Genomic DNA, 13,546 nt, shown 5'->3' on the forward strand with positions numbered 1-13,546 from the left:
GATTGCCCAGGCTAATTTTTTTTCCTTCATCCAAATAAATTTTATAATCAACTGCTTTAGTTGCTGAGTTTCCCAGGTGGCTCAATGGCAAAGAATCCACCTGCCAATGCAGGAGGCTCAGGTTTGATCCTTGGGTCTGTAAGATCCTCTGGAGAAGGAAATAGCAAACCACTCTAGTATTCTTGCCTGTGTAATGCCATGGACAGAGGAGCCAGGCAGGCTACAATAAATGGGGTCACAAAAGAGTTTGATACAACTTAGTGGCTGAACGACAGTTTTAGTTGGATGAAAAAAAAAGTGATAAAATTTTTTATTTTATATATACATACAGTCATGTTAAAGAAGAATCAATTAATTTAAATTTGATGAACTGCTTTAAACATGAATCAGGATTGAATTTGGCCAAATGACTTTTCTGCACTTTTCTTCTTAATCTCTTGATGGGATATATTGTAACAATCAAAATCCTCTTGTTGAATCACCCTAGTATATCTGACAATCGTACTTACTCATGTGATACTGCTTTTTGCATGTAATAATTTACTTAGGACTTTTGTATCAATATTTACACATGAGCCATATCTATAGCTTTATTTATTGTGAAATCTCTGTTAGCTTTGGAATCAACATTACACTTGCTTCATAGAAAAAGCTGAACATTTTCCTTTATTGCTATGTGATCAGGAATAGTTTGAGTAACACTGAGATTATCAGGTCTTTAAAGGTTTCAGTGAGTGCCCTATGAAACCATCAGGACCTGCCATTTTTGTGGAGATACTCTAACTAGTTGGTTATTTCTTCAATAACAATTGAACTGTTTAAATTTTCTGTCTCTAACCGGGGTCAATATGCATAAGCGAATATTAGAACTTTCAGTGAGGAAAAGAAGAAAAAAAAAGAGAGAGAGAGAGAATTGGAAATGGTTCCTACTTACCTAAATTGATCCTTTTCCCCTCTCCCTAGTGGTGTGGGTGCCTGCGCACCAGAATCTCGTGATATAAACATGGCTGCCACACCAAACAACACTCTGAGGATCGTGCTGGTCGGGAAGACCGGAAGTGGGAAAAGTGCGACGGCAAACACCATCCTCGGGGAAAAAGTATTTGACTCTAGGATTGCTGCGCAAGCTGTTACCAAAACTTGTCAGAAAGCATCCCGGAAATGGAAGGGGAGAGATCTTCTCGTTGTTGACACCCCAGGGCTCTTTGACACCAAGGAGACTCTGAAAACCACCTGCAAGGAAATCAGCCGATGTGTCCTCGCCTCCTGTCCCGGGCCTCACGCCATCGTCTTGGTCATGAGGCTGGGCCGCTATACACAGGAAGAGCAGCAAACTGTGGCGTTGGTCAAGAATCTGTTTGGGAAAGCAGCCATGAAGTATATGATCATCTTATTCACTTGCAGAGATGAACTGGGGGACCAGAGCCTGAGCGACTTTTTGAAGGATGCAGATGTAAACCTACGAAGCCTTCTCCAGGAGTGTGGAGAGCGCCGCTGTGCCATCAGTAACAGCAGAAACACAGAGGAGGCTGAGAAGGAAGCTCAGGTGCAGGAACTGGTGGAGCTGATAGAGAACATGGTGCAGAACAACCAAGGGGCTTACTTTTCTGACCCCATTTACAAGAACATAGACCAAAAGCTGCGACAGCAGGTGGAACACTTGAAGAAAGTCTATGCTGATGAATTACAAAGCAAAATTAAACTAGTAGAAAAGGAATATGCACATAACCCAGAAGAAAAGGAGAAACAAATAAAGTTGCTAATGCAGAAGCACGAGGAACGAATGAAAAATATAAGGGAAGATGCTGAGATGAATATATTTCAAGTTGCATTCGACATGATTAAAAATCTTCTTTCAAGAATATGGCACATGTTCTGGTAGCATAAACTTTATTTTTACTCCTCATTTTACTATAACTTGTTAATACTTTATAGTTTCCAAAGATGGTTAAAGCCATATTTTCTGACTTCTTACATTCTGACTTCCTCTTATGATCTCTCTTTCTTGCACTATGGGTCTATGTCCCCTACCTTGAAATTGGAGGGACTTTGTGACTGCTTTGAGAAACAGTGGGTGGTTGAAGCAACACCATGTGACTTCTAAGATTAGATAGGGAAAATGCCTCCTGCTCTTCCACATTGGTTACCCTTGGAATTTGCCCACCCTTCCTTCCCTTGAGAAGGCCTGAGTAGAAGATCAAGTCGCTCTTATGAAGAGAACCTGAAGTCACTGGTCCACTCCCCTGGCTGATATTTCATCTGCATCCAGAATCAGCTTGCTGGCCTTGCAAGTGAGGCAACACAGAGTGGATTCTGCAGCTGCCAACTGGTGAAACTGCAAAGAGCAAAGATGAGTCATCCCCATGGGGTCCTGCCCAAATTACAGATTCATGAGAAAAATAAATGATTGCTGTTGTTTTAAACCACTACGTTTTGGGATGATTTGTTATGCAGTGAGGGCTGGGAGGGATTGGAGGCAAGAGGAGAAGGGAACGACGACGGAGGATGAGATGGCTGGATGGCATCACTGACTCGATGGACGTGAGTTTGAGTGAACTCCGGGAGCTGGTGATGGACAGGGAAGCCTGGCGTGCTGTGACTCATGGGGTCGCAAAGAGTCGGACACGACTGAGTGACTGAACTGAAATGAACTGAACTGAACTGACTGAGGGCTGCATGCAAGCAGGCTGTTGTTTCAATCCTGTCCGACTCTTTGCGACCCTATGGACTGTAGCCCACCAGGCTCCTCTGTCCATGGGATTCTCCAGGCAAGAATAATGGAGTGGGTTTCCATGCCACCCTCCAGGGGATCTTCCTGAACCAGGGGTCAAACCCACATCACTTACTTCTCATATATTGGTAAGGGGGTTCTTTAACACTAGCATCATCTGGGAAATCCATGCAGTGAGAATTAACTAGAATTACATATCTTCCCAGCTCATTCCCCAACACTCCTAGCTCCTACCTGTCCTTCCACACAATGCCAACAAATTTAAGAGTTTATGAAATTGACATAACCAGATAATAATCCACTTTGTAGAGTTCAAAGATTCAATTTGGGAAAATTCAAATAAGAAACCTTGCCTATGTTAAGTGCAGGCTCACTGATGTATAACTGGTGTGTTATTTCAATCCACACCTAGGAGAACTTTGTTTGTGAAGCATGGGTTTCTCTGGCACCATTATTCTGTGGTTCATGGAGATGTGGAGGTTGGCAAATTCTCTTGTTTTTTTCTCTCCTCTTTTTGCTATTAAAGGTGTCTCTTTTGTTTTGCTATCAATGCCATTTAAGTATAGTACGGATTAACATGACTGTTATTCTATACAAAACTATTTTGTATGTCATTTTATTTAAACTAATTATGATAACAACCCTATAGAAAAGATGACAGTGAGTCTCAGGACTATAAGTAATTTGACTAGAGCCATCTGAATTCTTGCCTAGTGATCAATAGAGCTGAATTTTAATTCATATCTGCTTGCTTTTAAAGTTAAAGCTCTTTCAAAGGAACTAGTTTGATCTTTTTAGACATCTTAATTTTTTTAATTGGAAGAAATTGCTTTCCAGTATTATGTTGGTTCTTGCCATATATCAGCATGAATCAGTGATAGGTACACATATGTCCCCTCCCTCTTGAACCCTCCTTCCACCCCTGTTGGTTGTCACAGGGCACAACCTAGGGATTCAAGATCTCTGCATCAAACAGCACATTTGCTAATGGAACGTTAACTGACAGGAGCTCTCCCAAAGGGCTCCATATAAAAACTAAGCCGAAGCCCCACCCAAAGACCCAAAACCTCAGTCCTAGACACTTCATGCCAAACCATTTGCAAAACAGAAACACAACCCTGACCATTAGCAGAAGGACTGCCCAAAGCCATATCAAGCCCATAGACACCCAAGCACACACTGCTAGACACAGCACTACCCTTCAGAGAGACAAAAATCCAGTTCTATCCACCAGAGTGGAGGCACAAGTCCTCCCAGCTAGGAAACTTTCACAAGACATGGGTCCAACCCCACCAGTGGGCTCTCTCCCTCTTTTAACATACTGCCCTAATGTCAAATGCACCTAACTGTAATATAAAAACCTCTTCTCTATCAAATAGTTTTCTTTTGCCCCTGCACATCCAAACTTCACCCCCATCTCCCCCTCAATCTAACTTGTTGCCTGGGAGACTGATCTGCATGGACTACATCAGTGGGTCTCTTGCTGTCGGTCCTCTGCTTGGTTTCTGCCAAAGGAAATCCAAGCAGGAGATCTCTTGAAGGTAGAAAAGCAAGATCAGTATACCTGTTCCCCTGCCTCTCTCCCTGCAGGGTCATCTCTGAGTAGTTGCTACCGCTAAGTTGAAGGTCGTAGCTCCTCTCCTTGAGATCTCTCCATCTGATTCTCCTTCTGGATTCCACCTTTTGTTTACCACTTAGGGTACTGATACAATTTCCTCACTGTTACTGGACCTCTCCCTTTTCATTTCCAAATCTTGTATCTGTAACTCATAGGAAGCCTCTTCACTAGACTCAGCTTCAAATATATCACTATAGACCATCTTTTTTCTGCTAGAATCCTGATGGATACATCTTATGATGCCTTCTTCTTTTTCTTTTGAAAGCATTCCCTGATTTTTATTGTTTTTTGTTGTTGGGGTTTTTTGTTTTGTTTTTTTTTTTCAGTCCCCTCATAGCAGGAAAGTCTCACGTGACTGTTGAAATCCTTGGCAAAATTTTACCCACATAGACACTGAGCACATTAAACCTTCTCTCTTGCTAAAATAATTACAAAACTTCAGTGATACAGAGATGAGTTTATACTAAAATAAATATGGCAGGTAACTCAAACTCAAATATCTGGAATTTTTACAGCTGTCCTTTGTTTTGTCTGTGAAAGTGACAGAGTGTTTACTGCATCCATGAAACTTAAGGACAGAGGGATTGGAGATTAAATCTCAAGAATATAACATCTCAAATACCTGCTCATTCTAAGGTTCATCACAAATACTTTGAATGGAGTAAGACAACGTGGAAGAAAAGTCTGTTGTGAGAAACATTCCTAGTATATGTGAAATAACACTGTGGGCCCCAACTGCTATTTGCTATAACACAGTCTTATGTTTCTAGTTAGTTCCCGGTGAGTGATTCATGAGTGCAACATTATCTCTAGAGAGCAAACAATCGTGCACTGCCCAGACATATTTCCTTTATGAACCATTTGGGTATTTTCTCTCAGGATTTGCAGAAGCATTATGAAGTAAGTCAGCTTGTGTGTTTCTAGGCTTGTGTTAGAACCTAATGAAGATGCAACTTAAAGGAGTTGATTTCTTTTCTCCCAGAACTATGTTCTATTATTGAAGGTAAAACATACTCAGAAGAAAAACGAGTAATTCAAGTGAATCACATAGGTATCATCTTTTCCTTGATGTGTGAATTCTTGACCATTAGAGTATCTTCACTTTCATTATATCCCAGTTTTCTCTGAAGGTGGTTCTGAATCCTGAGGTCTCAGGAAGTTCCTGCACTCACTGTGTGTACTATTCCTATGGCTGAAATATGCATAGCCATGATCCATAGTTGGGGAAAGTAGGATTGATAGGAGAAGACTTGAGAAAGAATTCCGGGCTTGAGGTCTACTCTGAAGGATGTATACAATGTGTGCATGGGGATGATGGGATGATGAGCCCCTTACTTTGCAGAAAGAGGAAAGTTAGGGTCTGCAGGTGAGACCATCAGGGTAGACTCAGAAGTGACAGCCTTCAATTAGGTTCGTGACAAGCTGAGTATCCCAAAGGTTATGTGAGAGGCCTAGGGTGAATATGGCAGGATATTAACAATAAATATTGATTTCGACTGACTCACTACTGACAACATCCCCACATTCCAGTCTTATGTACTAAAAATTTTGTGTAGAACTTGAAAGGAAGCAGGTGGTGACCAGTTCTGTGAGGTGTAGTTGTTCAAATAATTCAGTAGGTATTTGAAGAGTTTAAGAGGAAAGTGAAAGTGAAAGTGGCTCAGTTGTGTCCAACTCTTTGCGACCTCATGGACTGTAGTCCATGGAATTCTCCAGGCCACAATACTGGAGTGGGTGGCCTTTCCCTTCTCGAGGGGATCTTCCTGGCCCAGGAATCGAACAGCGGTCTCCTTGCATAGCAGGCGGATTCTTTACCAATTGAGCTATGAAGAAAGGGCTTTGTAAAAGAGGACAGTTTGATTAGAAGGACAACAACCTTCAGGATTGGCAAATTTGGGGGGGTTATGCCTAGAGTAGTGGCTCCCCTAGTCAAGAGGCTAATCTCTCTGTAACCATGGCATTTCATAAGGGAGGCTCCACGGGGAATCCTCTTGTGATCTACCCAACAGGACAAGAGTTCTCTCTTACCTCACACCAATAAGGTGGCCCCCTGGGTCTTGGTGCTGCCTGAGGACATGAGTGCTGCATGGTAAGAGATTCCTGGGGGGACAAGACCAGTGTCTTCTGGAGTGAAACTTTAGAGCCAGATGCTCTTGGGGGAAATATAAAAGATGGTGTCATGTGCCAGAGGATAATAACTGAGGAGCCTGATTTGAAGCAACCATAGCTTTCACTGACTGTGGGACCCAAGTGTGTTCTTCCCACTAATCAGCTATAGGCCACACAGGAGGGAGCCAGCCAAAGCCGGCTTAAAGGGGACTTGACTGGAAGTCTACCATGGATTCCAACTCTGCCAAGAACTGGAGTTGAAAGGACCAGCTGGAGGGCAGACAGCAGTCAGCAGTCGGACATGTAATGGTAGATTTCCAGGGGAGGCTGTCTGCAGGGTCATTAATGGGGCCCCATGAGAAAAAGAGACACTAAGTGTGTCTCCATTCGGCAAAGACCAGACTGTTCCAGACTTGTCTTCAGTGGTTTCTTCTCTCTCCTCCAACCAAGGAGGAGTCAGAAGCAAGGCCAGTGGCTGGAGGAGGAGGAGGCGAGGGCAGAGGTGCAGATGGAAGCAGCCCCGTCCACACTGCTCGGCCTTCAGCAGAAGCCAGCACAAGCCATGGGAAGGAGAGGCTTTACCCTTCAATGAAATTCAGCTTGATTATTGGATTGGATGCTTTAATTACACAACTGGGATGAGCAGTGGTTGGAGAGAGTTTCTGCTTAGGGTAGCAGCTATCCAAGATTTCCTTCATGAGACACAAATGGAGCCAGCATGATGAGTCTGTAGGAGACAAGAATAAATGTCTTCCTTCTTTGTGACGTCTTTCTTACTTAATGCAAGGCTTAGATATAGATCACCTTGTTTGCCATGGAGGAGAGCACTCTACAGAAGAACCCCAAGATCTTCCCCTTCTATTCCTGAAGTAGCAGCTTTGGATGCTCTGAGTGGTGTAGCAGGAGTCCAGAGAAGCACTGTGCTCGTTCAGATTATGGGAAGAAGTTTGAAGTGGCCACATCCCTCTCACAGACTTCTATTTATATGTAAATCCCACAGTCAGACGAGTCACAAAGGTGGAGTAGAGCCTGCATATGTGAAGTGGTAGAAGTGTCCCTCAGAGCCCTGATCCTTATGTACTCAAGATCAGTCAAAGACCAGCCTTGACCAGTTAAGCATCTGTGCGGTGGAGTCTCCAGGTCCTTGTGACTGAAGAGAAAGCAGGTGAATGGAGACTCTCACAACAAGTGTAGGGGATAACTCTGGCAAACGCATTGACTGGTCTTAGAGATCATGACTTGACCTGATGAGAATGACTTTAGTTTTTGACAGAGTCTCAATCTGGTGAATAAAGTCAATGACCAAGCTTGAATACATGCTTTGGTTGAAAATAAAAAGAAGCTACATATCACAGACTTGTTTTCTTTCCACTGTGCATTTAAGTCCAAAGATGACTTCACCAGAAGGGTTCCAGAGATGTTGAGTAATTAGTCCTCAAGGTCAAGGAAGCATGTCTGAAATGCAGCAGTCATTTGTACAATGCTGTGTACAGAACCCATGAACAACCAAACATTTGTCACAATCAATCTGTTGAATGTAGACTCAAAATTACATATTCCTGGAAGACAGCACACATAGAAGCCCCTGATGACTACACTCAGCAAGTCTTGAATGGTGGCCAACAAAGCCTGTCCTTATAAACATTGACATATCTCTAATGAGAAAAGCTGTCCTCAAAATAACCATATCTGTTAGTGCAGACAGAATGAAAACCACAATCACAGAAAACTAATCAAACTGATAACATGGATCCAAGCATTATCTAACGCAATGAAACTATGAGCCATGCTATCTAGGGCCACCCAAGATGAAAGGGTCATGGTGGAGAATTTTGACAAAGTGTGGTCCACTGGAGGGGCTTTCTTGATAGCTCAGTTGGTAAAGAATCTGCCTGCAATGCAGGAGACCCCTGTTCTATTCCTGAGTCAGGAAGATCCACTGGAGAATACCCACTCCAGTATTCTTGGGCTTCCCTTGTGAATCAGCTAGTTCACTGGAGAAATGAATGGCAAACCATTTCAATATTGCCTTGAGAATCCTATGAACAGTATGCAAAGGCAAAATGATATGACACTGAACATTTGGTAGAAACCCAATATGCTACTGGAGAAGAGTGGAAAAATACCTCAGAAAAGAATGAAGAAGCTGAGCCAAAGCAAAAAGAGCACCCAGGTGTAGATGTGACTGGTGATGGAAGTAAAGTTCAATGCTGTGAAGTACAATATTGCATAGGAACCTGTAATGTTAGGTTCATGAATCAAGGTAAATTAGAAGTGCTCAAACAGGAGATGGCAAGAGTGAACATCTACATTTTAGGAATTGGTGAACTCATATGGACTGGAATGGGCAGATCTAATTCAGATAGCCTTTGCATCTACTACATGGGCAAAAATGCCTTAGAAGAAATGGACTTGCCCTCATAGTCGACAAAAGAGTCCGAGATGCAGTACACGGGTGCAGTCTCAAAAATGACACAATAATCTCTGTTTGTTTCCAAGGCAAACCTTTCAGTATCACAGTAATCCAAGTCTATGCCCAAACCACTAATGCTGAAGAAGCTGAAGTTGAATGGTTCTATGAAGACCTACAAGACCTTCTAGAGCTAACAGCAAAAAAAAAGATGTCCTTTTTGTAGGGGACTGGAATGAAAAAGTAAGAAGTCAAGAGATACCTGGAATGACGGGCAAGTTTGGCCTTAGAATACAAAATGAAGCAGAGCAAAGCCTAGCAGTTTTGCCAAGAGAACGCACTGGTCATAGCAACAACCATCTTCCAACAACACAAGAGATGACTCTTCACATGGACATCACCAGATGGTCAACACCAAAATCAGATTGATTATATTCTTTGCAGCCAAAGATGGAGAAGCTCTATACAATCACCAAAAACAAGACTGGGAGGTGACTGTGGCTCAGATCATGAACTCCTTATTGCCAAATTCAGATTTAAGTTGAAGAAAGTAGGGAAAACCACTAGACCATTTGAGTATGAACTAAATCAAATTCCTTATGATTATACAGTGGAAGTGACAAATAGATTCAAGGGATTAGATCTCACAGAGAGAGTGCCTGAAGAACTATGGACGGAGGTTCATAACATTTGTACAGGAGGCTGTGATCAAGACTATCCCAAAGAAACAGAAAAGCAAAAAGGCAAAATGGTTGTCTGAGGAAGCCTTACAAATAACTAAGAAAATAAGAGAAACTAAAGGCAAAGGAGAAAAGGAAAGATATATCCATCTGAAAGCAGAGTTCCAAAGAATAGCAAGGAGTGATAAGAAAGCCTTTCTAAGCCATCAGTGCAAAGAAAGAGAGGAAGCTAATTGGATAGGAAAGCCTAGAAATCTCCTTAAGAAAACTAGAGATACCAAGGGAATATTTCATACAAAGATGGGCACAATAAAAGACAGGGATGGTATGGACCTAACAAAAGCAGAAGGTTTTAAGAAGAGGTGGCAATAATACATAGAAGAACTATACAAAAAAAAAATCTTCATGACCCAAATAACCACAATGGAGTAATCAATCACCTAAAGCCAGACATCCTGGAATGTGAAGTCAAGTGGGCCTTAGGAAACATCGCTAAGAACAAAGCTAGTGGAGGTGATGAAATTCCAGCTGAGTTATTTTAAATTCTAAAAAATGATTCTGTCAAAGTGCTGCACTCAATATGCCAACAAATTTGGAAAACTCAGCAGTGCCATAGGACCAGAAAGGTCAGTTTTCATTCAATCCCAAAGAAAGGCAATGCCAAAGATGTTCAAACTACTGCACAATTGCACTCACCTCACATGCTAGCAAAGTAATGCTCAAGATTCTCCAAGCTAGGCTTCAACAGTTCATCAACTGAGAGCTTCTAGATGTTCAAGTTGGATTTAGAGAAGCCAGAGGAACCAGAGATCAAATTGCCAACTTCCATTGGATCATAGAAAAAGCAAGAGAATTCCTGAGAAACATCTGCTTCATTGACTACGCTAAAGACTTTGACTGTGTGGATCACAGCAAACCATGGCTAATTCTTCAAGAGATGGGAATACCAGACCACCCTACTTGCCTCCTGAGGAATCTGTTTGCAGATCAAGAAGTATCAGGCAGAACTGGACATGGAACAATGGACTGGTTTCAAATTAGGAAAGGAACATGTCAAGGCTGTATGTTGTCACGCTGCTTATTTAACTTCTGTGCAGAATACATCATGTGAAATGCCAGGTTGGATGAATTACAAGCTGGAGTCAAGATTGCAGGGAGAAATATCAATAACCTCAGGTATGCAGAAAACACTACCCGAATGCCAGAAAGTAAATAAGAACTACGGAGTCTCTTCATGAAAGTGAAAGAGGAGAGTGAGAAAGCTGGGTCAAACCTCAACATTCAAAAAATGAAGCTCATGGCTTCCGGTCCCATCACTTCATGGCAAATAGATGTGGAAACAATGGAGACAGTGACAGGCTTTCTTTTCTTGGACTCCAAAGTCAATGCAGATAGTGACAGCAGCCGTGAAATTAAAAGACGCTTGCTCCTTGGAAGAAAAGCTATGACCAACCTAGACAAAATATTGAAAATCAGAGAGACATCACTTGGCCTACAAAAGTCTGTCTAGTCAAAGCTATGGTTTTTCTAGTAGTCCTGTATGGATGTGAGAGTTGGACCATAAAGAAGGCTGAGCACCAAAGAATGTATGCTTTTGAACTGTGGTGTTGGAGAAGACTCTTGAGAGTCCCTTGGATTGCAAGGAGATCAAACCAGTCAATCCTAAAGGCAATCAATCCTGCATATTCATTGGAAGAATTGATGCTGAAGTTGAAGCTCAAATATTACCACCTGATGAGAAGAACTGGCTGACTAGAAAAGACTGTGATGCTGGGAAAGATTGAGGGCAGGACGAGAAGGGGACAACAGAGGATGAGATGGTTGGAAGGCATCACCGACTTGATGGACATGAGTTTGAGCAAGCTCCAGGAGATAGTGAAGGACAGGGAAGCCTAGCATGCTGCAGTTCGTGGGATCGCAAAGAGTCAGAGACGACTGAGTGAGTGAACTGAACTGAACTGAAAAAGTGGCCTTGGACATGGTCACTTCCTCCCTAGGAAGTATCGGAACCATTATCCAAACAGACTGTAGTGTGTTCCTACTGATGAAACTGTTAATGTGTCCTCTTTATTAAGTCACACGAGGGCACAAGTAAACAACCTGAGGGATCCCACGCCCTACATGGGGGACGTTGTAAATCCAAGATTCAGGTCCTACGATTTTCAGCAGAAAAAGTTGTCATTCCGTCGGGAATCACTGTGACTTCACCCATGTTCTCTCACACATGATTCTATTGTTACTGTGGCCTCTGCCTGCACTGCAGCCAGGGAGCCACCAGAGCAGCCACCTCCATGCTGGTGAAAGCCCAGGGAGAGGGGAGCCCGTGAGATCGTGAGAGCTGGTCACAGGGTTGAGAGGTGGACCAGCAAACTGCACCCATGCAATCAAGGGCTTCCCAGCCACTCCTTGTCCTAGAAATGTGCTTTCTGCTTGCCTTTCCCACTTTCAGAAGTCCCTCCAAGGATACAGCCTCGAGAAGAAACTGATACTGTCTGGATGGTATATGCGATAGAACCCACTTAAGGCCTCTCTATAAGCATTTCAGATTCTGACAGACAGGTGTGAAGAACTGCTTTTCTTGGGGCTGCCCAAGACAAGCATCTTGAGTCAGTTCCCTGTGTATTAAACCTGCCAGCTTGCAGCCTGAAGTGGTCTGCCTCACCATCAGGTTTCAGATGAAACCTGGATAGATCCCAAGGAAGCTGCAAACCAACGTACATTTAAAAAAAAATCAGTCTCATCTATATTTATAAACATATATTTGTTGGAATATCCAGGGCAACCAATCTCAAAGTTCTTTATTCTTGTGAAACAGCATCCTAATTATCTAAATCCCTTCCTAACCTGGGCTGCATTCTCTGGGATTTGGAATTAACAAGTGGTCATGTTGCAAAATAGGACTTGCTAGGCATTCCCTTTCCACACTGTTGAAGTTTCCCCTGCCTTCCCACCCTGGGTCCTCTCTACCATGCTCCCTGAGTTCTTATTCTTACATAGGGGAATATCTTCTATAATGATTCTTTATTTCATCAATTATTCCTTTTTTGTTCATTGTTTGTCCCCTCAAGGAACACTGATAGGTCTGGAGAGGCAGGGATCTTTACCTGCTATCATGTGCTAATATAGCCAGTTGCCTAGAACAGCACTTGGCATGAAATAGGCTCTCACTAGACACTGAATGAAAAGTCTATTTCATTTGATATACTGTTTGTGTTTGTTTAGAATTGTATTGCTGTATTTTGCCTTTACTTCTGCTTTCAATCTGTCTCTAGTTTCATGTTTTAGATTCAGATTACTTTTGCAATCCACTTCAAAACACATTTATTTTTGTAACTGAAGTCTGTGCTGTATTTATCATAATTATAATCTGTAATCTATTTGGATGCATTCATAATTTTATTTTCTGCTGACTACATGACCAACCTGTTTCATAATTTGTGTTTTCTTTCTCCTTTGCATCTTAATTTGGATTATCTGGCTATTTTTTTCACTTTCTAATTTTTTCCTTTACTTGTATGGAAATTTTTAATGTTCCTTCAATTTTTAAAGGTTACATATCTTTTACAGTTATAACAAAATATTGGCTTTATTCCCTATATAACATATATTTTTAACTTGTCAAAGTTTGAAAGGAATTCTATGTTTTCATCTTTCTGTTATACAACAAATACTTTAGAATATTTTCGTTTTTATTCCTACTTGCCACCCCTATATCTACAGTATTGTTGTTGTGTATTTTAATTTTGTTATTTTTTTCCTTTTTAAGCTCTGGTGATTTAGTCTGTAAGTCGAGTCCAACTCTTATGATCCCATGAACTGTAGCCCACCAGGATCCTCTGTCCATAAGGTTTCCCAGGCAAGAATATTGGAATGGATTGTCATTTCCTTCTCCAGGGAATCTACCCGACCCAAGAATTGAAACTTGGACTCCTACATTGTAGGTGGATTCTTTACCAACGGAGCCACCAGCAAAGCCCTAGAAATTATTAATAGGATCT

At 42.0% G+C, this 13,546-nt stretch overlaps 1 protein-coding gene across 1 annotated transcript in view; it reads left to right on the forward strand.

The window, feature by feature from the left end:
* The first annotated feature begins 1,003 nt into the window (after nt 1–1,003).
* The window catches only part of LOC128046576 (GTPase IMAP family member 8-like), an 85,924-nt gene continuing 73,381 nt past the window's right edge, over nt 1,004–13,546 (forward strand). Inside the window, exons 1-2 of the mRNA XM_052638707.1 lie at nt 1,004–1,641; nt 8,895–8,918. Of these exons, the coding sequence (XP_052494667.1) occupies nt 1,004–1,641; nt 8,895–8,918 (662 nt within the window). The remainder of the gene's footprint in view (nt 1,642–8,894; nt 8,919–13,546) is intronic.

Source organism: Budorcas taxicolor, chromosome 4 (assembly GCF_023091745.1).
Source record: "Budorcas taxicolor isolate Tak-1 chromosome 4, Takin1.1, whole genome shotgun sequence".
In the NCBI taxonomy this organism is placed as follows: domain Eukaryota; kingdom Metazoa; phylum Chordata; class Mammalia; order Artiodactyla; family Bovidae; genus Budorcas; species Budorcas taxicolor.